We start from the raw sequence: 24,983 nt of genomic DNA on the forward strand, positions 1-24,983 counted from the left end.
TTTCATGACTGTCTGGTAGCTACTGTCATTTTTTTCCCTCTCTAGTCCACATTTATAAAATGGGATTCCATGACTTGTCATGTTAAATTTCAACTTGTGGAGGGTGGTGGTGGTTGGGGGGGGGGGGGGGGGGGGGGAGGAGAAGATGCCGTGGGGGAGTGGTTGTGAAATTGGATAGCACTGGCTTCTTGACCCAAATTGGGTGCAGGGATTGTAGAACCTGAAGACCACTCAACAGGTTACATCGGCTGAGGTGAGGCTGTCAGCTCATCCCCACGAGGCTTGCCAATGTGGTGATTAAGATTTTAAGTAGATCCTGGGGATAGGGGGAGGGGATTGGCCTGTTGGGGGCCTTTGAGACTGCTGCAGAGCTGGGAGGAGCACTATTGATTTCATAATCAATTAAGTTAACATGTCCCTTTTTTGTTGGTGGCCTTTCCTTAGGCACCACCAGTAGACTTGGTTCTTCTGATACTGAGAGCAGTCAGAGCAGCGTAACTTTGTGAAGGGTCAAACACCTATTTCAGGCACAGGCCCCGGCTTCTGATTCCAGAGAAGTCACCAAAATGGTGGATGGTGGACCTCCAGGGTGGAATGTGTTCAATGCATTGTACATATTATATTAGATGTATAGATGTGTGTTTTATGCCTGTAAAACTGTTGCAGATTTCTCAGATATCCAGTCCCCAGTGTCTGTGTTACTACCGAAGTATCCAGTGCTTTAAATAGTAAACACACTAACAGCTGTCAGCCATCAGCTCAACTTAGGTTGTGTGTAACCAACAGTGGAAGAAAGTAATATCTAGTTGTGAAAGCTCTCAGGCTGCATGCAAGATTGATTTGTTGTCATTGATAGCTCCTGAAGCCTGATCAGATGGGATGGTGTAGGGAGGACCCTCTGCCCATTTCTACCTCAGAATGTAGCTCTGCAGCATGTGATTCTGTTGCTCACCCGTTTACCTAAACATTGCATTTAGCTGGGTTTCCACCATCCAATTGCTTGTTTTTCAAGAAAGACACAATTGGAGATATCCCTGCCCGGATCCGGTATAGGTCTGGTGCAAATTCATCACCTGACTTCATTTCAGCATTCTCGCCATGGGTGGAACATATCGCTATGACCGATTGTGTGCGCCTTCTCGTGTGAAAGCACCTGAGGGCTTTCACCACCAGATATTACTTTCTTCCACTATTGGTTACGCACAAACTTAAGTTGAGCTGACGAATCGGAGAGCTGTATGTGTGTTTGTTATTTGTCCTGAAAGGACTATGTACTTGGGTAGTAACAGAAAAAACTGCGGCCTAGGTATTGTGTAAAATCAAAACTTCCCTGCAGTGTGCTAATAGGCTTCATAGAATTTACAGTGCAGAAGGAGGCCATTCGGCCCATCGAATCTGCACCGGCTCTTGGAAAGAGCACCCTACCTAAGGTCAACACCTCCACCCTATCCCCATAACCCAGTAACCCCACTCAACACTAAGGGCAATTTATCATGGCCAATCCACCTAACCTGCACATCTTTGGACTGTGGGAGGAAACCGGAGCACCCGGAGGAAACCCACGCGCACACGGGGAGAACGTGCAGACTCCACACCGACAGTGACCCAAGCCGGAATCGAACCTGGGACCCTGGAGCTGTGAAGCAATTGTATTATCCACAATGCTACCATGCTGCTTGTGGTCCATTTGGTGCTGTACAGCGTGTGGAGTACAAACCCATAGTGTCGAGCAGTCAACATTCACAGGGAAATGTGAGGAGTGACATTAATGATCAATGAGCATGTAAGAGCGAGCACAACTCAATGGAGACTGTCAGTCAGGCCCACTCAACAATACAGAATTCCTTTCCTGCCTGTGGCTGCAAATCAGTTTTTTTTTAAATGATTGCAATGATTTTTTTTCTATGCAGGAAATTAAACTCTTTTTAAGAGGATAAAGAGTGAAATTACTGCAGGCGTAACAATATGCATGTCAACAGAAGTATCTGTTTATCGTAATGCTGAACTGGCATAGAACCACTACCATTTATTTGACAACAATAAAGAAAGGCCATCTCAAAGTGCTATTACAGCCAACAAAGTACTTTTAAAGTGTAGTCACTATACTGTAATGTCGGAAGCATAACAGTCAATTTGCACACGAGAAGGTCCTGCAAGTAGCAATGGAATAATGACAAGTTAATCTGTTTTAGCAATGTTGGTTTAGCGATAAATATTGGCCAGGTTCCACTTGGAGGAGAGAGGAAACTATCCTGCTCTTGGTTAACATTGTCCCTTTTACATCCACCTGAGACATCATACCTGTTTCATGTCACATACAAAAGATGGCTGATGTGAGTATTGGTGATATCTTAAGTGATGTCAAGTCAGCTGGGCTTTTTAACCAACAAGAAACTGTTACAGTAAACCGAGTGCCATGCTGGGAAATTTTAAAAGTCTTATTTGACTTTCAGTGAAACATTTAGAGATGTATGTTTCCTTTATGGAAAAGAACTGGCTGTATTGTCAATTATTCACAATTTAGATAGGGTGTGTAGGGGGAGAGGCAAAGGGTGGATGGGGGGTTGGAGGGTGGGGTAGAGTTGGAGAGAGGGGTTGGGTTGGTGCGTGGGGTGGGATCAGAGCGATTGGAGAGTTGGGTTGGGAGTGGGATGTGGTGCTTAGAAGAGGGTGGGAGAAAGAGTTTGGGGTGTAGGGGAGGAAGCCCTCAGCTGTGCATTTAGTGCCTGCTGCAAATGGCGACAGTTTTCTGTTTGCTTCCATAATTGTGGGGGTGGGGGTTCTTTTAGCTTTGTAAACCCTCTGTCCGTTTTATGTGCCTTTTCTGAACTTTTATACCATGCTTTTCATGATCTCAGGACATCCCAAAGCATTTTCGGCTGACTGAATACTTCTGAAATCTGGTAAATTAACAGTAACGGCTGCCAATTTGCACAAATGTTTTACATGCAATTGCGTATTTTGAAGTGTGTTGCTCTGTAGGAAACAGTGCAGCACTCCTTCACTACTGCCAATTTAAACAATTAAATAACTGGTTGAGAGTCTTTGTCCAAGTTTATACATGGACTGGAGCACTACCATTGTCTCTGAAGCCGTAACTCTGACTAGTTAGGATAGGAGAGTGCAAATTCGGAGGAAAAATGCCCTAGCTTTCCCACCAAGCTTTAAAACCGCATTTTCCTAGCATTGCTACCTCACAGCACTGAGGTCCCAGGTTTGAACTCGGCTCTGGGTCACTGTCTGTGTGGAGTTTGCACATTCTCCCCGTGTTTGCGTGGGTTTCGCCCCCACAACCCAAAAATGTGCAGAGTAGGTGGATTGGCCATGCTAAATTGCCCCTTAGTTGGAAAAAATGAATTACATCATAACAGGTCTACTCCAAACCCCCTTAGCATCTACTTAACACTAGACATGGGTGGAATGCATGAATGGTGCTCCCTTAAGGTGCTGTAGTTTTCCTCTTGCCCTTCAAGTAATACATCCTCCCCACACTTAATGGGAATTGAATGGAATTACTGCTGTTTTTTTAGCTGGTCCCTTTAAAGAAAATAGACCTTAAACCACTCGTTCCCAATTCTAACTCATAAACTGTTTCTAGGCTGTCCAGCTCCCTGCCATATTTGTCTCTTAAAGAATAGCTTGCAGCTAAAAACATGCTGTAATGAAGCCAGTGTTATTTGTCACTATACATCTGCCAATAGGAATGGTCTTTTGAGAAATCTTTGCTGCTCTTTGACACAATGAAAATCTTTTTTTATAATGCAGTGAGTTGTTACAATCGGGAGTGCACTGATTGAAAGGGCAACAGTAGAAAACTTCATTGTGGCTTTCAAATGGGAATTTCAGTTAAAATTGGGTTGTGGGGTTGGAGGAAATTGAAATCCATGGGTGAGAATTTTAAAATGGAGGTGTGGAGGTGTTCCTTAACTGAGAGCCAGTGTTGGTCAGTAAGCATAGGGTTGGTGGAGAATGGCACTTGGTGCAAGTCAGGACAGAGTTTTGGATGAACTCAAGTTCACTAAGTGGGAGGTTGACTTGGAGTGTGTTGGAATAGTCCAGTCTAGCGATAACAAAGGCCTGAATGAGCTTTTCAGCTGAGTTGAGTCAGGACCGAGTGAGCAAACGTAATGTGGATGAAAATAGGGGCTCTTACTGATGGCACAGATGTGGCCAGAAGCTTGACCTAGGGTCAAATATAACACTAAAGTTGCAAACACTCTGGTTCAACTTCAGGGAAAGACTGGATGGGTACGATTCACCCAAAAAATTACTGCTTCTTAGGTTAGCTCCTGACCTAGATTCACCCACACTTTGTCTTTCTTTGGGGCCTTGGGGGAGATTTCTCACTGGTCTAGCCCACACTTAGAGATTTTTTCAGCAGTGGGGAACTAAACTCGCCAGCGAGACCGGCTCCAAAGGGCATCTTGATTTTGAACTGAGTGTGAAGGTCTCCCACACTCCCCACCCAATGTCACCCCCTGACCAACCTCCCCTTTCATGGGCCCCCCTCAGGCCCAACCCTTGGCAGTGCCAAAATACAATCATGAAAGATTTGTATGTGGCTAATATTTCTCCAGAGTCTTCCATGACCTCTTCCATACACCTGGACAGTAAAGTAGGAAAGATTTATCATTTAATAAGGAATCTTTCAGTTTGCTTTCCGATGCAACTTTTCCGATCTTTATTTGATAAATATCAATATTTTCACAGTTCCTCTGTATTTTCCATTCTGTCCTTGAACTGTTCACTGTTTCCTTGCTATATTGCATTAGACTAATCATATGTTCTACACTATATTATTGGAACAATTTCCCTCCTTCAATATTCTCGTCCATAACACTTGGCCATAAAATCAAAGCTTGTCATAACTTTTTTTTAAATATTTTTTTTATTAAGGTTTTTTAACAACACAATTTTTCCCCTTACAAACAGTACCCCCCCCCCCTCCCCCCCGTAACAAAATAACGCAAAATCTCCCTGAGCAAGATATATACATGGCAAGATGGTATATTTACATAGCTTTATACACTGGCTCTTGGCCGCACGTACCGTTTCCCCCCCCACCCTCCATGCTATCTCCCGCTCGTCCATCCCCTCGAACAATCTCACGTTCCCCCCCCCCCCCCCCCCCAGGGTTGCTGCTGCTACTGATCGACCTTCTACTAACGCTCCGCGAGATATTCTAGGAATGGTTGCCACCCGCCTGTAAAACCCCTGTGCAGACACTCTCAAAGCAAACTTAATTCTCTCCAATTTATGAACCCCGCCATGTCGTTAATCCAGGCCTCCAGGCTAGGGGGGCTTCGCCTCCTTCCACAATAGCAAGACCCTTCGCCGGGCTACTAGAGACGCAAAGGCCAGAATTCCGGCCTATTCGCCTCCTGCACTCCCGCTCATCCACTCCTCCAAATATTGCTAGTCCCCCAGCTTGGCTTGACCCGGACTTTCACCACCTGGGATATTACTCCCGCCACACCCTCTCCAGAACCCCCTCCAATGCCGGGCATGACCAAAACTTATGGACATGGTTCGCCGGGCTCCCTGAACATCTTTCACATCTATCCTCTACCCCAAAGAACCTACTCAGCCTCGCCCCTCGTCAAATGCGCTCTGTGACCCACCTTAAATTGTATCAGACTGAGCCTGGCACACGAGGAGGAGGTATTAACCCTACCCAGGGCATCCGCCCATAGCCCTTCCTCAATCTCCTCCCCCAGCTCATCCTCCCATTTACCTTTCAATTCTTCTACTAGCGCTTCCCCCTCCTCTTTCATCTCTTGGTATATTTCCGACATATTGCCCTCCCCGACCCATGCCCCCGAGATCACCCTATCTTGAACTTCTTGTGCCGGAAGCAACGGAAATTCCCTCACCTGTCCGCCTCACAAAAGCCCTCACCTGCATATATCTAAATGCATTTCCCGGGGGTAACTCAAATTTCTCCTCCAGTGCCCCTAGGCTCGCAAATGTCCTGTCAATGAACAGGTCTCCCATTCTTCTTATCCCCGCCCGATGCCAGCCTTGGAACCCCCCCGTCCATCTTCCCCGGGACAAACCGGTGGTTACCCCCTGATCGGGGACCACACCGATGCTCCCATTGCACCCCTGTGCCTTCTCCACTGGCCCCAGATCCTTAGTGTTGCCGCCACCACCGGGCTTGTGGGTGTATTTTGTCGGCGAGAGCGGCAGCGGTGCCGTTACCAACACCCCCCAGGCTTGTTCCTTTACAGGACGCCATCCTCCATCCTCTTCCATGCCGCCCCCTCTCCCTCCATGACCTACTTGCGGATCATCGCCACGTTTGCTGCCCAGTAGTAACTCTCTAGGTTTGGCAAAGCCAAACCCTCCTCGGTCCCTGTTGCGTTCCAAGAACCCTCTCCTAACCCTCGGGGTCTTATTTGCCCACACATACCCCATAATACTTCTACCTACTCTCTTGAAAAAGCCCTTGGTGATCACGATGGGGAGGCAACTGAACACAAACAAAAACCTCGGAAGGACAACCATTTTGACCGACTGCACCCTACCCGCCAACGAGAGCGGGAGCATGTCCCATCTTTTAAAATCCTCCTCCACTTGCTCCACCACCCTCGTCAAATTCAGTTTATGTAGGGGCCCCCCAACTTCTGGCTATCTGGATCCCCAGATACCGAAAACTCCTCTCCGCCCTCCTCAGCGGCAGGTCCCCTATCCCTCTTTCCTGGTCCCCTGCCTGTAATACAAAAAGCTCACCCTTCTCTACATTAAGCTTGTAGCCCGAGAACTCTCCAAACTCTGCATGATCTCCACCATCCCCTCCATTGGGGTCCGCCACGTATAGCAGCAGGTCATCCGCATATAGCGATACCCGATGCTCCTCTCCCCTGCGGACTATCCCCCCTCCATTTCTGAGACTCCCTAAGTGATATGGCCAAGGGTTCTATCGCCAAGGGGGGACAGGGGGCACCCCGTCACGTCCCTCGGTACAGCCGAAAGTACTCCGACCTCCGCCGGTTCGCCACTACGCTCGCCACCGGGGCGCTGTAAAGGAGCTTAACCCATCTAATAAATCCTCCCCGAACCCAAACCTGCGCAATACCTCCCAGAGGTACTCCCACTCTACTCGGTCAAAGGCTTTTTCCGTGTCCATAGCTGCCACTATCTCCGCCTCTCCCTCCTCCGATGTCATCGTTATCACGTTTAAGAGCCACCGCACATTGGTATTTAACTGCCTGCCCTTTACGAATCCCGTTTGGTCCTCGTGAATCACCCCCGGCACACAGTTCTCAATCCTAGTGGCCAGTACCTTCGCCAATAGCTTAGCATCCACATTGAGGAGCGAAATCGGCCTGTACGATCCACATTGCAGTGGATCCTTGTCTCGCTTTAGAATCAATGAGATTGTCGCCTCCGACATTGTCTGAGGCAGGGTTCCTTCCTCTCTTGCCTCGTTGAAGGTCCTCACTAGTAGCGGGACCAGCAGGTCCACATATGTTCTATAGAATTCCACCGGGAACCCGTCCGCCCCGGGGCCTTCCCCGCCTGCATGCTCCCCAAATCCTTACTCAACTCCTCCAACCCAATTGGTGCCCCCAAACCCACCGCCTCCTGCACCTCCACCCCCGGGAACCCCAGCTGGTCCAGGAATCGCCTCATCCCCCCCCTTCCCCCCCCCCTGGGGGCTGGGATCTGTACAGCTCTATATAGAAGTCCTTGAATGCCTATCTGGGCCAGTCCCTTGTCCGCGTCTCCCTCACTCTCCAGTCCCCCAGCCGGGGGACCCCCGTTCCAGCCACCTCTTCTGTGTCCCGTTCTCTTTCGGCCAGTGCAGCAGCAACCCTATTCCCACTCCCTCCTCTCCCCCCGCCCCCCGCTAGATCCCCGTCTAGCTTTTTTGCTCCCCCCCCATATCCCTCCCGTAAGTCAGCTGACACCTGCTGACCCCGGCTTCCCCCGCGCGGGAAAGACAACCCCCGCGCCTTCCAAAGCCTGCCCCGCCCCCCCATGGCGCAGCTCCTGTCGTGGCCTTGTCCCTCTCCTCCAGCCCATATAGCATTTCCTGCGCGTGTTGACCCCCTATGTACAACAACCATCATACTTCAACCCTCAAACAGAGTCCAATTTTTCAGCTAGTATAAAGGTCCACGCCTCGTCGGGCGTTTCGAAGTAGTGGTGTTGGCCATTATGTGTAACCCACAGTCGCGCTGGCTGCAACATTCCAAATTTCACTCCTTTCCGATGCAGCACCGCTTTGGCCCGGTTGAAACCCGCTCTCCGCTTAGCGACCTCCGTGCTCCAGTCTGGGTATATTCTGATCTCCGCATTGTCCCACTTGCTGCTCCGTTCCTTCTTGGCCCATTTCAGGACCCTCTCTCTGTCCGTAAACCGGTGAAATCTCACCACCATCGCCCTTGGCGGTGCTTGTCATAACTTCATTGCTATTTTATTTTATATTGTTTTAAATTTTGTATCGTTTAATCAGAAGAGTCAGCATAGTTTTGTGAAAGGGAACTCGTGCTTAACCAGCTTACTGGAGTTCTTCTAAAGACCCATGATGTGGAGAAAGGGGAGCCTTTAGCTGCCCTGTAGTTGCATTTCCAGAAGTTGCCACATAAACATTTCAGAAATTAAAAGCTCATGATATAGTGGGGAGGGTAACATGGCTGTTGGAAAATAGAGCGTATGCTGGGGCATCAACATTTGCCAATTTATATCCATGATTTAGACGAGTAGTTGTGCGAAAGTATGTTGTGATGAGTTGCAGACAGATCTGTAGTTATAAAAATATTTTTTATTCAGCTTTTTCAATTTTATACATAGCAATAAATACCTCCAATAGAATGCCGGCCTCTCCTCCACCCACCTCCCCCCCTCTCATCCTAAGGTAAATATTGGTCCTTTAGAGGATGAGGAAATGGCTGAGGAACTTAACAGGTTTTTTGGGTCGGTCTTCACAGTGGAAGACACAAATAACATGCCAGTGACTGATGGAAATGAGGCTATGACAGGTGAGGACCTTGAGAGGATTGTTATCACCAAGGAGGTAGTGATGGGCAAGCTAATGGGGCTAAAGGTAGACAAGTCTCCTGGACCTGATGGAATGCATCCCAGAGTGCTAAAAGAGATGGCTAGGGAAATTGCAAATGCACTAGTGATAATTTACCAAAATTCACTAGACTCTGGGGTGGTCCCGGCGGATTGGAAATTAGCAAACGTGACACCACTATTATAGGCCAGTGAGCTTAACTTCGGTAGTAGGGCGGGAGGGGGGGGCACGAGAGCGGGGGGAGGGGCGGCGCCCCCCTTCTCCCGCCCGCTCTCGCGCCCCCGCTCTCGCGCCCCCCTCCCGCCCCCGCTCTCGCGCCCCCCCTTCTCCCCGCCCGCTCTCGCGCCCCCCTCTCGCCCGCCCCGCTCTCGCGCCCCCCCCCGCTCTCGTGCCCCCCTCCCGCCCGCCACCGCTCTCGCGCTCGCCCGCCCGCTCTCGCGCCCTCCTCCCGCCCGCTCTCGCGCCCTCCTCCCGCCCGCTCTCGCGCCCCCCCTCCCCTCCCGCTCTCGCGCCCCCCCTCCCGCCCCCGCTCTCGCGCCCCCCCCTCCCGCCCCCGCTCTCGCGCCCCCCCCTCCCGCTCTCGCGCCCCGCCCGCTCTCGCGCGCCCGCTCTCGCGCCGCCCCTCCCGCTCGCCCGCCCCCCCTCCCGCCCGCTCTCGCGCCCCCCTCCCGCCCCCGCTCTCGCGCCCCCCCTCCCGCCCCCGCTCTCGCGCCCCCCCTCCCGCCCCCGCTCTCGCGCCCCCCCTCCCGCCCCCGCTCTCGCGCCCCCGCTCTCGCGCCGCCCCTCCCCCCGTGCCCCCCCTCCCCGCCCGCTCTTGCGACCCCCTCTCGCGCCCCCCTCCCGCCCGCTCTGGCGCCCCCGCTCTCGCGCCCCCCCCTTCTCCCGCCCGCTCTCGCGCCCCTTCTCCCGCCCGCTCTCGCGCCCCCCCTCCCGCCCGCTCTCGCGCCCCCCCTCCCGCCCGCTCTCGCGCCCCCCCTCCCGCCCGCTCTCGCGCCCCCCCTCCCGCCCGCTCTCGCGCCCCCCCTCCCGCCCGCTCTCGCGCCCCCCCTGCCGCCCGCTCTCGCGCCCCCCCTGCCGCCCGCTCTCGCGCCCCCCTCCCGCCCGCTCTCGCGCCCCCCCCTCCCGCCCGCCCGCTCTCGCGCCCCCCCTCCCGCCCGCCCGCTCTCGCGCGCCCGCTCTCGCGCCGCCCGCTCTCGTGCCCCCGCTCTCGCGCCCCCCCTCCCGCCCGCTCTCGTGCCCCCCTCCCTCCCGCCCGCTCTCGCGCCCCCCCCCTCCCGCCCGCTCTCGCGCCCCCCCTCTCCCGCAGTAGTTCATATTGAGGAGGACTGCAAAGCGATAAATGTGAGGTTGTTGAAGAATAGGGATGTCCCTTACCACTTCAAAGGTAGAAGAGGCGTACTTCTGGAATACAAATACACCAGTGCTAAACATTGTACTTGTTAGCAAGGCCACAAAACCAAACCTTATTTCTGGAGAGATAGAATTGTAAAGTAGATATGTTTTGCTAAACCTGTAACCAATCTTGGTTGGACCACACTCGCAGTAAAAAGGGACTGGTGGGATTGCAGAGAAAATGAACCTTGGAAAAAAACAATTACCCCAAAGGAATGATAAGAATGTGGAACTTGCTCCCACAGGGAGTGGTTGAAGCAAATAGTATATAGATACATTTCAGGGGAGGAGAGGATAATGACAGATTTAGATGAGAAAGGTGGTTCGAGTGGAACATTAACAGTTCTAGCCACAATGTTACAGAGCACATAAAGCTGTAAACAAATAATCGCAAACTGTTTTCTCAGGAGGATTTTTATCTATTTGTTTATACACACTCTTATCAGTTATGAGGGGCAGTTAATTTGGCCACTTGTTCCTCTCATTTAACACAATGATGGGCAATTGTTGCCTGGGGCATTACATTATCTCAAACACACGCTTGCATGGCTTTCAGTAGCACCATCATCCCTTAGGTTATATTGGTAATCTTGAATGAAAAGAAAACACAGACAAGCAACTTAGAAACATAAGGGCAATGTTTGAAATCTACGATAATTCAAATCAGTCCATGTCGTCCAAGACTTGGCAGAGAAGAGGCACACCACATCATTGTCATGAAATCCTTCCAGTTTTTAAGCAGTTTTACATGGACTTCTTCACATCAATGTGCTGTACTGATTGGAAGTGATTACAAGAGCATCTTACCAGTGTAGGAAAACAATCTCCCTTAAATTGTTTCTTGCTTGTTTATACTTTGTCGTCTTCTGTGAAAGGCTATGGTCCAAAGAAATGGGAATATTATTCAACCGCAGGTTATTTAAGAGCCCGAGGCCTGAAAGTTGCTTTGTGTTTCCTGTTGGCTGTAGCTGAGTTGGACTATGGTGATATGTGAACCCATCGTCACACACACTAAAATATTCTCCCCGACAAAACTAAGGAAGTCCTTTGGCTGAAAACCAAACTTACTGTATCATGTCGATAATAAGAATCCAAGAGTGCACTTTGTAAATGTAATTCTGCCCACAATATAGTGGACAATGGCCAACTTGATCAGCCTTAGTTCTCCTGTGGGGTGGCTCCTTACTACATTAGCAGAATTATCACTCACGTTTGAAGTACTGATACTAACCATTCATAGGGATATATAGAGTTGGTGCATACACAGATGTTGTGCCAAATACCAAGCCAGCTTTCTGTGAACACTAGGAATATATAGAAGACGACCCTTCCTGATCTCCAACCAGCTCCCTGTTTTATGCGCAGTGAAAGAATTCTCCACTTTGAAAAGTGCGAGCTTTGGTTCGAATTAGATTGTGGGGAAAAAAACTCAAACTTGAGAAACTCAAGAATGTATTCTGATTGGAACACAAGACAGATCGCATTTCGTATTTGCTTATACTTCCTTAAGGGAATTTTACTTCCTGAAAGGCGTTCCAATGCTTTCAATGATAACCTAGAATGAAATCAAAAAAATTAATAATACGCACTTTAATGCAGTCCTTGCTGTGTAGTCTGGAAATGTTTTCCAGTTAGAATTAGGAAGTCAGAATTATTTATCTGTGGGGACTTGACCTATTTTCCTTCCAGCTCCTCGGCACCTACAGTTGGTGCCGACCCCCCCCCCCCCCCCCCCCCCCCCCCCCCGCCCCTACAGTTCCCCGGCCTCCTTGTCTCACCCTCTGAAATACAACTGTCAGTGCAAAATGAGTTAGCTGAGCAAATTACATTTCCTTTTTTTTAAAATATATTTTATTCAAAATTTTTGGCCAACCATGACAGTACATTGTGTATCCTTTACACAGTAATATAACAATATAAATAACAATGGCCAGTTTTAAGCAAGAAATAAATAAAAAACAAAACTAAATGGCAACTGCCTTGTCCCAAATAAATACTCTCCAAAAATACAATTCAACAGTCCAATATACAATTAATACTCTCCAAAAATACAATTCAACAGTCCAATATACAATTACCTATAACAACAACCTATACATATTATACATGTACACTAACATCCCTGAGAGTCCTTCTGGTTCCTCCCTTCCCCCCCCCCCCCCCCAGGTTGCTGCTGCTGTCTTCTTCTTTTCCATTCCCTCTATCTTTCTGTGAGGTATTCGACGAACTGTTGCCACCGCCTGGTGAACCCTTGAGCCGATCCCCTTAGGACGAACTTAATCCGTTCCAACTTTATAAACTCTGCCATGTCATTTATCCAGGTCGCCACACCCGGGGGCTTGGCTTCCTTCCACATCAACAGTATCCTGCGCCGGGCTACTAGGGACGCAAAGGCCAAAACATCAGCCTCTTTCGCCTCCTGCACTCCCGGCTCCTCTGCAACCCCCAGCTTGGTTCGACCTGGACCCCCACCACCTTCGAAAGCACCTTTGTCACCCCCACGCAAAACCCCTGTAGTGCCGGACATGACCAGAACATGTGGGTGTGATTCGCTGGGCTTCTCGAGCATCTCGCACACCTATCCTCTACTCCAAAAAAATTTACTGAGCCGTGCTCCAGTCATATGCGCCCTGTGTAACACCTTAAATTGTATCAGGCTTAGCCTGGCACACGAGGACAATGTGTTTACCCTACTTAGGGCATCAGCCCACAGCCCCTCCTCAATCTCCTCTTCCCATTTCCCTTTCAGCTCATCTATCATAATCTCCCCCTCGTCCCTCATTTCCCTATATATATCTGATACCTTACCGTCCCCCACCCATGTCTTTGAGATCACTCTGTCCTGCACCTCCTGCGTCGGGAGCTGCGGGAATTCCCTCACCTGTTGCCTCGCAAAAGCCCTCAGTTGCATATACCGGAATGCATTCCCTTGGGGCAACCCATATTTTTCGGTCAGCGCTCCCATCCCCCCCATCCCTACTATGCTGCAAAAATCCCCTCCTCACTCTCGGGGTCTTCCCGGCCCACACAAAACTCATGATATTCTTCTCAATCCTTTTGAAAAAAGCCTTCGTGATCACCACCGGGAGGCACTGAAACACAAAAAGGAATCTCGGGAGGACCACCATTTTAACCGCCTGCACCCTCCCTGCCAGTGACAGGGATACCATGTCCCATCTCTTGAAGTCCTCCTCCATCTGTTCCACCAACCGCGTTAAATTTAACCTGTGCAATGTACCCCAATTCTTGGCTATCTGGATCGCCAAGTAGCGAAAGTCCCTTGTTACCTTCCTCAGCGGTAAGTCCTCTATTTCTCTGCTCTGCCCCCCTGGATGCACCACAAACAACTCACTTTTCCCCATGTTCAGTTTATATCCTGAAAATTCTCCAAACTCCCCAAGTATCTTGCATTATCTCTGGCATCCCCTCCGCCGGGTCCGCCACATACAACAACAAATCGTCCGCATACAGAGATACCCGGTGTTCTTCTCCTCCCCTGAGTACTCCCCTCCACTTCCTGGAACCCCTCAATGCTATTGCCAGGGGCTCAATCGCCAGTGCAAACAATAATGGGGACAGAGGACATCCCTGCCTCGTCCCTCGATGGAGCCGGAAATATGCAGACCCCCGTCCATTCGTGACCACGCTCGCCATCGGGGCCCTATACAGCAGCTGTACCCATCTAATATACTCATCTCCAAAGCCAAATCTCCTCAACACCTCCCACAAATAATCCCACTCCACTCTATCAAATGCTTTCTCGGCATCCATCGCCACCACTATCTCCGCTTCCCCCTCTGGTGGGGGCATCATCATTACCCCTAGCAGCCTCCGTATATTCGTGTTCAGCTGTCTCCCCTTCACAAACCCAGTTTGGTCCTCATGGACCACCCCCGGGACACAATCCTCTATCCTCATTGCCATTACCTTGGCCAGAATCTTAGCGTCTACATTCAGGAGGGAAATAGGCCTATAGGACCCACATTGCAGCGGGTCATTTTCTTTCTTTAGGAGAAGTGATATCATTGCCTCTGACATAGTCGGGGGCAGCTGTCCCCTTTCCCTCACCTCATTAAAGGTTCTCATCAGTAGCGGGGCGAGCAAGTCCACATATTTCCTGTAAAATTCAACTGGGAATCCATCCGGTCCCGGAGCCTTCCCCGCCTGCATGCTCCTAATTCCTTTCACTACTTCCTCCATTTCGATCTGTGCTCCCAGTCCCACCCTCTCCTGCTCCTCCACCTTAGGAAATTCCAGCTGGTCCAGAAAACACATCATTCTTTCCTTCCCATCCGGGGGCTGAGCTTCATATAATCTTTCGTAGAATGCCTTGAACACTCCATTCACTCTCTCCGCTCCATCTCTCCCTCCTCATCCCTCACTCCCCCTATTTCCCTCGCTGCTCCCCTTTTCCTCAATTGGTGGGCCAGCAACCTGCTCGCCTTCTCCCCATATTCGTATTGTACACCCTGTGCCTTCCTCCACTGTGCCTCTGCAGTACCCGTAGTCAGCAAATCAAATTCTACGTGTAGCCTTTGCCTTTCCCTGTACAGTCCCTCCTCCGGTGCCTCCGCATATTGCCTGTCCACCCTCAGAAGTTCTTGCAGCAACCGCTCCCGTTCCCTACTCTCCTTTCTTTATGTGCCCTGATTGATATCAGCTCCCCTCTAACCACTGCCTTCAGCGCCTCCCAGACCACTCCCACCTGGACCTCCCCATTATCATTGAGTTCCAAGTACTTTTCAATACACCCCCTCACCCTTAGACACACACCCTCATCCGACATTAGTCCCATGTCCATTCTCCAGGGTGGACGCCGTTCTTTTTCCTCCCCTATCTCCAAGTCCACCCGATGTGGAGCGTGATCCGAGATAGCTATAGCCATATACTCCGTCCCCCTCACCTTCGGGATCAACGCCCTTCCCAAAACAAAAAAGTCTATTCGCGAATAAACTTTGTGGACATAGGAGAAAAACGAAAACTCCTTACTCCTAGGTCTACTAAATCTCCATGGGTCTACTCCTCCCATCTGCTCCATAAAGTCTTTAAGCACCTTGGCTGCTGCCGGCCTCCTTCCAGTCCTGGACCTCGATCTGTCCAGTCCTGGTTCCAGCACCGTGTTAAAATCTCCACCCATTACCAACTTCCCCACCTCTAGGTCCGGGATACGTCCTAACATGCGCCTCATAAAGTTGGCATCATCCCAGTTCGGGGCATATACGTTCACTAAGACCACCGCCTCCCCCTGTAATTTGCCACTCACCATCACGTATCTGCCCCCCACTATCCGCCACTATGGTCTTTGCCTCAAACATTACCCGCTTCCCCACTAATATAGCCACCCCCCTGTTTTTCGCATCTAGCCCCGAATGAAACACCTGCCCCACCCATCCTTTGCGTAGTCTAACCTGGTCTATCAGTTTCAAATGCGTCTCCTGTAACATAACCATATCTGCCTTAAGTTTCTTTAGGTGTGCGAGTACCCGTGCCCTCTTTATCGGCCCATTCAGCCCTCTCACATTCCACGTGATCAGCCGGGTTGGGGGGCTCTTTACCCCCCCCTTGTCGATTAGCCGTCCCCTTTTACCCAGATCCTCACCCGGTTCCCACGCAGCTGTGTCCCCCCCAGGCGGTGCCCCCCCGCCCCGCCCACCCCACCCCATACCAGCTCCCCCTTCTCCCCAGCAGCAGCAACCCAGTAAATCCCCCCCTCCCCCCCCCCCCCCCCCCGCTAGATCCCCCACTTGCGTAGTTACACCCCCCATGTTGCTCCCAGAAGTCAGCAAACTCTGGCCGACCTCGGCTTCCCCCCGTGACCTCGGCTCGCACCGTGCGACGCCCCCTCCCTTCCTGCTTCCCTATTCCCGCCATAATTATCATAGCGCGGGAACAAAGCCCGCGCTTCCCTTTTGGCCCCACCCCCAATGGCCAACGCCCCCAACTCCTCCACCCCCCTTCCTCCCTCCCCCACAACCTGTGGAAGAGAGAATAGTTACCGGGTCGCAGGATTAACAACATAAAAATCATCTCTCCCCCCTTTTTCCCCCCTCTTCGCCCCCCCATATTGGCCCCACCACTTTGTCTCAAACGTTCTTTTTTAATAACCCACTCATTCCAATTTCTCTTCAACAATAAATGTCCACGCTTCATCCGCCGTTTCAAAGTAGTGGTGCTTCCCTTGATATGTGACCCACGGTCTTGCCGGCTGCAGCATTCCAAATTTGATCTTTTTATGAAGCACCGCCTTGGCCCGATTAAAGCTCGCCCTCTTTCTCGCCACCGCCGCACTCCAGTCTTGATATACGCGGATCACCGTGTTCTCCCATCTGCTGCTCCGAGTTTTCTTTGCCCATCTTAGGACCATCTCTCTGTCCTTAAAACGGAGGAATCTCACCACTATGGCTCGAGGAATTTCTCCAGCCCTCGGTCTTCGCGCCATAACTCGATAGGCTCCCTCCACCTCCAGCGGACCCGTCGGGGCCTCCGATCCCATCAACGAGTGCAGCATCGTGCTCACATATGCCCCGACGTCTGCCCCTTCTGCACCTTCAGGAAGACCAAGAATCCTTAAATTCTTCCTCCTCGCATTATTCTCCAGCACCTCCAGCCTTTCCACACATCGTTTATGGTGTGCCTCGTGCATCTCCGTCTTCACCACCAGGCCCTGTATATCGTCCTCGTTCTCGGCAGCCTTTGCCTTCACGACCCGAAGCTCCCGCTCCTGGGTCTTTTGCTCATCTTTTAGCCCTTCGATCGCCTGTAATATCGGGGCCAACAGCTCCTTCTTCATCTCCTTTTTAAGCTCTTCCACGCAGCGTTTCAAAAACTCGTGTTGTTCAGGGCCCCATATTAAACTGCCACCTTCCGACGCCATCTTGGTTTTTGCTTGCCTTCCTTGCCGCTGCTCTAAAGGATCCACCGCAATCCGGCCACTTTCCTCTCCTTTTTCCATCCGTGTCCAGGGGGGATTCCCTTCTGGTTTACCGCACAGTGTTTTTAGCCGTTAAAATTGCCGTTGGGGCTCCTATTAAGAGCCCAAAAGTCCGTTCCACCGGGAGCTGCCGAAACGTGCGACTTAGCTGGTCATCGCCACACCCGGAAGTCGCAAATTACATTTCCAAGCTCCACACATTTACTGAAACACATCTACAATAGTTGTTGAAATTCCTTGTCAACAGCTTCACACACATAAAACCTATGCTTGCCTTAATTCAGAGTGGATTATCAGTGTCTGTAATAGTCTGTGCTTAATGCTAGTAGAACTACATTGCTAGCCTGCTGTAATGAATTGAAGTGGAAAGAGTAGACCTTATTTCCAAACAGCAGCTGACAGCAACTTTCCACAAGCATTTGTGCGTATGTCTGCGTTAATTAACTGACCTAAAAAGGCTGTAAGTCCCCAACAGAAACCCACTCAGTTCCAGCTCTGTCCCAATTGCAAGGACATTACATAATATCTTCAAGCCTACCTTCAATTCTAGCTAGCTCTTCTCTATCTGCTCCCTGCCTGACAAGACTGTAACAAATTGTGGCCTATGGAGTATATCATCCATACCTACGATCTGCCCTACCTGGGCAGCACGGTAGCATTGTGGATAGCACAATTGCTTCACAGCTCCAGGATCCCAGGTTCGATTCCGGCTTGGGTCACGGTCTGTGCGGAGTCTGCACGTCCTCCCCGTGTCTGCGTGGGTTTCCTCCGGGTGCTCCGGCTTCCTCCCACAGTCCAAAGATGTGCAGGTTAGGTGGATTGGCCATGATAAATTGCCCATAGTGTCCAAAATTGCCCTTACTGTTGGGTGGGGTTACTGGGTTATGGGGATAGGGTGGAGGTGTTGACCTAGGGTAGGGTGCTCTTTCCAAGAGCCGGTGCAGACTTGATGGGCCAAATCGCCTCCTTCTGCACTGTAATTCTATTCTATGATCGTTTAATCCAAGCAGCTACTTATCCAGAACAGTTTTCTGAGGAAGCTAGTTGCCTCAGCCCTCAGTGATTTTAATGGAAGCCTATAGCGCTTTATTTTGAGTATCCAATCCTTTTTTTCCCCAATTAAGGGACAATTTAGTGTGGCCAATCCACTTACACTGCACATCTTTTGTTGTGGGGGTGAGACCCACGCACATACGGACAGTGACCCGGCTGCCGGGATTGCACCCGGGTCCTCGGCAGCGTGAGGCAACAGTGCTAAGCACCGCCATTGTGAGGAGGGGTGGGGATGGTGGCGTGTTCAGAATTATAAAGCTAGAAACTAAGTCAAAAATAGCCCATTTAAGGTGCAGCACGGTGGCACAGTGGGTTCGATCACAGCTCTGGGTCACTGTCCGTGTGGAGTTTGCACATTCTCCCCGTGTCTGCGTGGGTTTCGCCCCCACAACACAAAGATGTGCAGGGTAGGTGGATTGGCCACGTTAAATTGCCCCTTAATTGGAAAAAATGAATTGGGTACTCTAAATCTATTGTAAAAATAGACCATTTATATCCCTTTCTTTCCTTTTCATAGTTTAGAAACGTGGATCACATTCTTTCTTTCATAACCTTTTCTGTTTCCCTGGAGGCTGATAATCTAAAAAGAAAAATAACGTGACAACTGTTTTTAGTCTACATCCCACCACCTTTCTTGCCTTGTGAAAATGACACAGTATTGATCAAATCTGCTTGTAACTATTGGCAGAACATCAATTCTACATCAACTATTGACAATCTGTCGTGGCCACGAAGGTTTGTCTTGCTCTAAGACTATAAAAATAATGTGGTGACGCTTCATATCTGGCCAATGAAGCCTTTCAGAGGATTTGGATTCATAAACCCATTGCTTTATTTAATGGCTTCTATTCTCACAAAAAGACATCTCCCCAAGTTATAGAACATGGTCGAACAACTGTGGTAGCAAAATTAAGGCGCATGAGGTCTCAACGTTGGCTGGAGGTGAAAAACGTTCACTCATTCTCTGAGCCCCCTGCTGTCAACGGGGATTCCCATTGAAGCCACCCCACACCACTGGGAAACCCACGGGCAAGGGGGCATTGCCAGCAGGACCAGAGAATCCCACCGCCTGTCAATGGCCAATGAATTCCGGCCCATGTCTCTCACAATGTACTGGAGTTACTTAACTGAACAGTGATGGGGTAGCTTTAATCAATGGCAAGCAAACGTACGTATTAGGAGCAGGAGCAGAACACTATGCCCCTCAAGCCTGCCCACCATTCAATAAGATCATGGTTGATCTGATTGTAACGTATCCCGGTAACCTTTCGCCCATAGAATCCCTACAGTGTGGAAGGAGGCCATTCGGCCCATCGAGTCTGCACCAACCCTCTGAAAGAGTACCCTACCTAGGCCCACTCCCCGTCTCACTTTATACCCCACTTAATTTCAATTCTCCACTGATCAGTGAAGCCTATATTTGGGGCTAGTATTAAACAGGTGTCTAATCTGAACCTGTTTTGTTCCCACTGGGCAGGCTAGGTTAAAGTTACCAAGGTAGCTCCTGAATTCTACCACCTATCTGTCTACACACATCTGAAGGTTTAATCTTGCAAGAACTGCATTCTCCATTTGTGATGGACTTGGATGTTTTGCGAATGTCTGTTGTGTCCAATCATCCAGGAACCCAAATGGTTGAATACTTGGCTGCCAGCCAGGGAGCCATGCACCCACCTACTAGAGTGGCCTATCACTTCAGCTTGCTTGCCTCAGTTGAGTGAATCTCATCAGAGTTCAGCCAGGCTATTAACTAGAGTAGCAAATGACACATTGTGGAATAGTAAAGTATTCCATCTCTGAGTTACGAAAAAGCTGACATAAACTGTCTCATTCACTAGCTGAGTAGTGCAAACCGATGAGCAAGACAAGGAAACAGCCCTGACAGCGGGTCTGGAGAAGTATTTAAATCTGCACTGTCCCATTGGGCCCACGATACAGGAGGACACACAGAGGCAAGAAGAAGTTAAATGAGGAGAAAGGAAATTTGCCTGTAAAATTGAACGATTTCACAATATCAAACAAGACATCATACTGTTATTGGTTTTTGCAAAAGCTGTCAAAGTGAAATGTAGCCATTCTTTTGTTGCTTTGATTTTATTTTACATTTACAATACCTCTGAGTCATATTCTTATAGTTTCAAAGCAATTGAACCGGTTTAGGGGATACTGCATTCTAAGCTTGGGAAAAAAAACAGTTTTTTCTCTCTCCCTCTCTAACTCCAGTCCACTGGGAACCCTCCACATAAAAACCCCATCAATAATTCAGGTGCTCTGATTACTTTAAAAGTTCCATTGAATTACAGCTACAAAAAAATGTCTGTTTGACGTGAAGATGAATGTAGATGGACGCTGCAGAATGCTGGCAACCTGTAGATCATGTCAGAACAGATTGTAACTTTATCATTCTGTCACAGGGAATAATTTAAACCACTTAATCAGTCAGTATCACAGTAGAGGAGGTAACATGTCATGAATTCCAATTTTACAATCTGTCAAACATGCGCCAACGTTAACATATTTTCTTCCAGCCCACAAAACTAACCACAATGTTTGTTTCTCTTCCCTCTTCTTTCTCTTGCTCTTCTGTGGGCCCTTGCAGAAAAGAAATGGTTTACAGATGAAACTGATAACACCTTTCCTAGGAACATTCAGATAAAACCAATGAGCACTCACATGGCTAATCAAATCAATCAGTACAAATCTACCAGCAGTTTGATCCCACCAATCAGAGAGGTAGAAGATGAATGTTGATACCTGTATGAACTCCAGTCTGAGAGAGAGAGAGACTTTGAGAAGCTCCTACAACAGGATTGCTGGCTTCAATGCTCCATGGATTTTACCGTGATCTGCTACAGACAGGTGAAGGATCGTGGCTGCTGCACCACCAATAAGTAGTAATAATCTGCCCTTGAAAATTACCTGGTTGTCCAGCATGGAATCACAGGTTTTATTGGATGGTTTTACTGATGACTTGAAGACAATCGATGCAGACTGAATATTATGGCCATTTATGTTTTAAAAAATGTATTTTATAAATGCAATATCTTGTCATCTTCTACTTTGTAGCTTCTCTTTCCTTCTGTTTGTGACCAGACTCTTATTTTGTTCCTCTTTTGTTCCCCCTGGAGGATGAAGGTCACAAAAAAAAAATTAATTCAATGTACCCAATCCCTGAATCAACAAAATAATAAAATCAATATACTTCTAGCAGTGGCAAATGAGGCGTCCATTGTTGCCTGATAACTAGCATGTGAGCGCTATCAGAATAATGCTGTTATCTGTCTTTGTGTTGAGATAGGGCATAGACCAAGTCCTGTATTAAAGGTTGATCCACATTATAACATCACCATTTTTTCGTTATCCATTTCTGATTTTATTTTCACTGCTTTGATGAAATATAAACCTACAAGGTCTTCTTGGATAGAGAACATTGCAAGCTAAGCGCTATTTTTATACACTTTATTTTCTCCATTTTTAAACTTGTTTTAAAATGAGAATTTTGAGACACCAAAAAGTAGTTTACACATATCACAGAGGCAGTAGATCATACTTTGCAGTATAACCTGGGAGGATAAAGAGACATCAATGCTAACTCAGCGAGGTAGAAAGCGTTAATGCAGAGTTGTCTGAAGCAAGCCTGCACACCTTTCAGCTTCAAGCAACATTTATTGATCGAAGCAGTTCCATCTATGACTTTGTGCGACCCCCCACCTCCCTCACAGTGTTGGAAGCCACCTTGATATCTACTCTTGTCCAGCAACACAAGGTCAGAAGAGAGAGAAACAGGCAATGTCAGGAGAGAGCTGGACTGGACTTACTGCATACTCACATCATTGGATTGAAAAAGATAGGTGGCAGGCAATCTTATTGTTTCTGTACACCTTGCTGTGTCTGTTCCATCAGTTATAGACTCTTAACTTTAGCTAAATCTATCTCAGCTTTAATGTCTGTTCTCCGGCTGCAGCACTGAACACTTATGGGTCCATACTGCAACCCAACAACACTATGTTCTGGAGTGATTTTTGAATTGTGATTACTTTGTTGTTCAATTTTGTAGGAAGTAGAGTGAAACAATTGTGAATAAAATATATTAATATTAATTGGATTGTTAACAAGGAGACCTTGTTAGCCTGTTTTAAGACTTTGTGCTTCAGCACCTTCCATTCAGTTCAATTCTTCCGTGATGCCAGAGTCTGGGAATTCAGTGGATGATTTACATAACAACAAAGAAAACTAACTTTACTACACTTACTGAAAAATGTACATTTTCATTATTTTTAGCATGTTTTCTGTTCTGCATTTGTGCACATTTATTTCTTATCGATTTTGGTTCCTTAAATCCCTGTTGCTCTCTTTGCTCCCTCCTCTTCATCATCAACATTGAAGAAGATAGAGTCGTTGTAGGGAGTCACCTTTTCAACTTTTATTTTCGGTTTGCATTTTTTTTCTTTGCTAGGTAATTTAGAGGAGATAATATGATGCTGCTCAGGCCTGATCTACCTGGCTCTGTCATATATGATATCTGGTGATAATATTTTGTCTTGTACAAAAAGAGTTTGTACATATATTGTACATGGTTTCATTTTGTATTTTTTCTCAGATTAAAATTGTTGTATTTGTGTCCAATGAAGCAATGTTGTGGGTTCCTTTCCGTCTCTGTTTTAACCTCATCAAGTGTCAAATCACAAACAATAGGCACAAAGATCCTTTTAGCACAAGGTGAAAATAACTTACTCAGAATACTATCCAGGTGACGGATTTCTTTTCCTTTCACAAGGTAGATTGTTCGTCCCAAAACTAAACGCCATCGACGTGTAAAGAGGATAAACTTGTGCATCCTCAGTGTTGAATGTCCATGTAAGGCTTTGCTGGAATGAAACGAATATTGTGAGAGAACTGGCATCAGATAGGCTCCTTCTGGGGTAGACTCCTTCTGGCCTCATAGAATTTACAGTATAGAGGGAGGGCATTTGGCCCATCGAGTCTGCACCAGCCCTTGTAAAGAGCACCCAACATAAGCCCACACCTCGACCCTATCCCCATAAACCAGTAACCCCACCTATCCTTTTTTGTTTTGGACACTCAGGGCAAGTTAGCATGGTGAATCCACCTAACCACTGGAAGGAAACCGGAGCACTCGGAGGAAACCCACGCAGACACGGGGAGAATGTGCAGACTCTGCACAGTGACCCAAGCTGGGAATTGAACCTGGGACCCTGGAGCTGTGTAGCAACAGTGCTAACCACTGTGCTGTCCTAATGTATACCCAGAAGTGCTGGGTCCCCAAAGACTGGCAACCAAGGACTTGTAACAAACAATACTTTATTTACCAGCTGAGAAGCTACTCCATGCTTGTACCCTGCCCGTGCTCCGGGGAGAGCTCCCACACTCCCGGCATGTGTATCATGTGGCCACTCAGGAGATATAACAGTGCGCGCAAATAATACTGTATATAAACTGTTTTATAGCATACAGGTGAACAGGCTAACAAAACATCACTATTTACATAGGATGAAATATGGATTAAGCTGTTGTACCTTGTGCTAGGGTTGGTCACACACCCTGAATGTGTGATTGTGCCAGTTGACTGTGCTGTAGTTGCCAGGCTGGTCTCCTCAGTGTGGTCGATCTGGTGCATACTGTCAGTGTACCAGTGGATGCAGGGCTCGCTGCAAAGGACTCTGGAGAAGACACATGTCCATTGGTGTAGGGGCCTGTGTTGTAGGCTAGATGACTGGTGCACTGTGGCATCTGTTGATGCTGGTTCCAATACCTGTAGTAGGTGACGGCGATTTGGTCAGAGTGGGCATGGTCTGAGGCAACTACATACCGTGTACCACCGCCACCTTGTCATGGCCATGTTCAATCTGGATCTTGACTGTTTGACCAGGTGTTAAGAGGGCCAGATCTCTAGACATTGTGATCATAGTGCGTTTTGCACCTTAATCGGTGTTCCATGACGGTACCACTCACATTGGTTTCAGGTTTGGGCTACAACAGAACCTTGGCTGTAGGAACTGTGGACCTGGTGTGCTTGGAGAATAGTTGTGCTGACAAGGCCCGATCATAGCAGATTTTGCCGATCGAGGAGTGCAGCATAGTAATCTGTGCAACCCCGAGAAGATGCTTAGCTGAGCACAGGCTGTTGGACTTTGGGTGTCAGGGGCTTGCTTGAGATATGCTCCAAGTCCCATGTGTGTGTAAATTTTCTAAATTCAGTAAAGACAAATTGTCGCGTGTTGCCTGTCATGTGTCTCTGAGGGATGCCGTGTGTGGCGGTGTCTCTTGAGCTTGATGATAATTGTGTTATTTGTCATGTTGGGCAAATAGTGGAATTCAAACCATCCAGAATAAGAACGGACTAAGACCAAATGTTGTTCACCATTCCACTCAAAGATGTCAGCTGCTGTGGATGACCATGGGAGGTGCACGTAGGTGCAGCGGTTTGAGGGCATTGCATAGTGCACACCTGGAGGCTTCCCTCTATATCGGCGCACATGGGGGGTCAATCGGGTCGGAGGAGTAGTGCTTCTCGGTGAGGAAATAGGATCAGGTCTGATTGAGACTTGTCGGGTCGGTGGT

General features: G+C 48.8%; 1 protein-coding gene across 9 annotated transcripts in view; it reads left to right on the forward strand.

The window, feature by feature from the left end:
* The window catches only part of kcnma1a (potassium large conductance calcium-activated channel, subfamily M, alpha member 1a), a 1,078,085-nt gene that overhangs the window by 1,035,166 nt on the left and 17,936 nt on the right, over positions 1-24,983 (forward strand). For 8 of the 9 annotated variants that reach the window (XM_072491594.1, XM_072491595.1, XM_072491597.1 and 5 more), the window contains one exon: positions 21,001-23,031. The exons of the other annotated variant lie outside the window; for it this stretch is intronic. In XM_072491594.1, the coding sequence (XP_072347695.1) occupies positions 21,001-21,152 (152 nt within the window). In that variant the 3' untranslated portion in view covers positions 21,153-23,031. Of the gene's footprint in view, positions 1-21,000; positions 23,032-24,983 lie in introns of those variants that run through there. 9 annotated transcript variants of the gene reach the window in all.

Source organism: Scyliorhinus torazame, chromosome 28, assembly GCF_047496885.1.
Source record: "Scyliorhinus torazame isolate Kashiwa2021f chromosome 28, sScyTor2.1, whole genome shotgun sequence".
Lineage (NCBI taxonomy): Eukaryota > Metazoa > Chordata > Chondrichthyes > Carcharhiniformes > Scyliorhinidae > Scyliorhinus > Scyliorhinus torazame.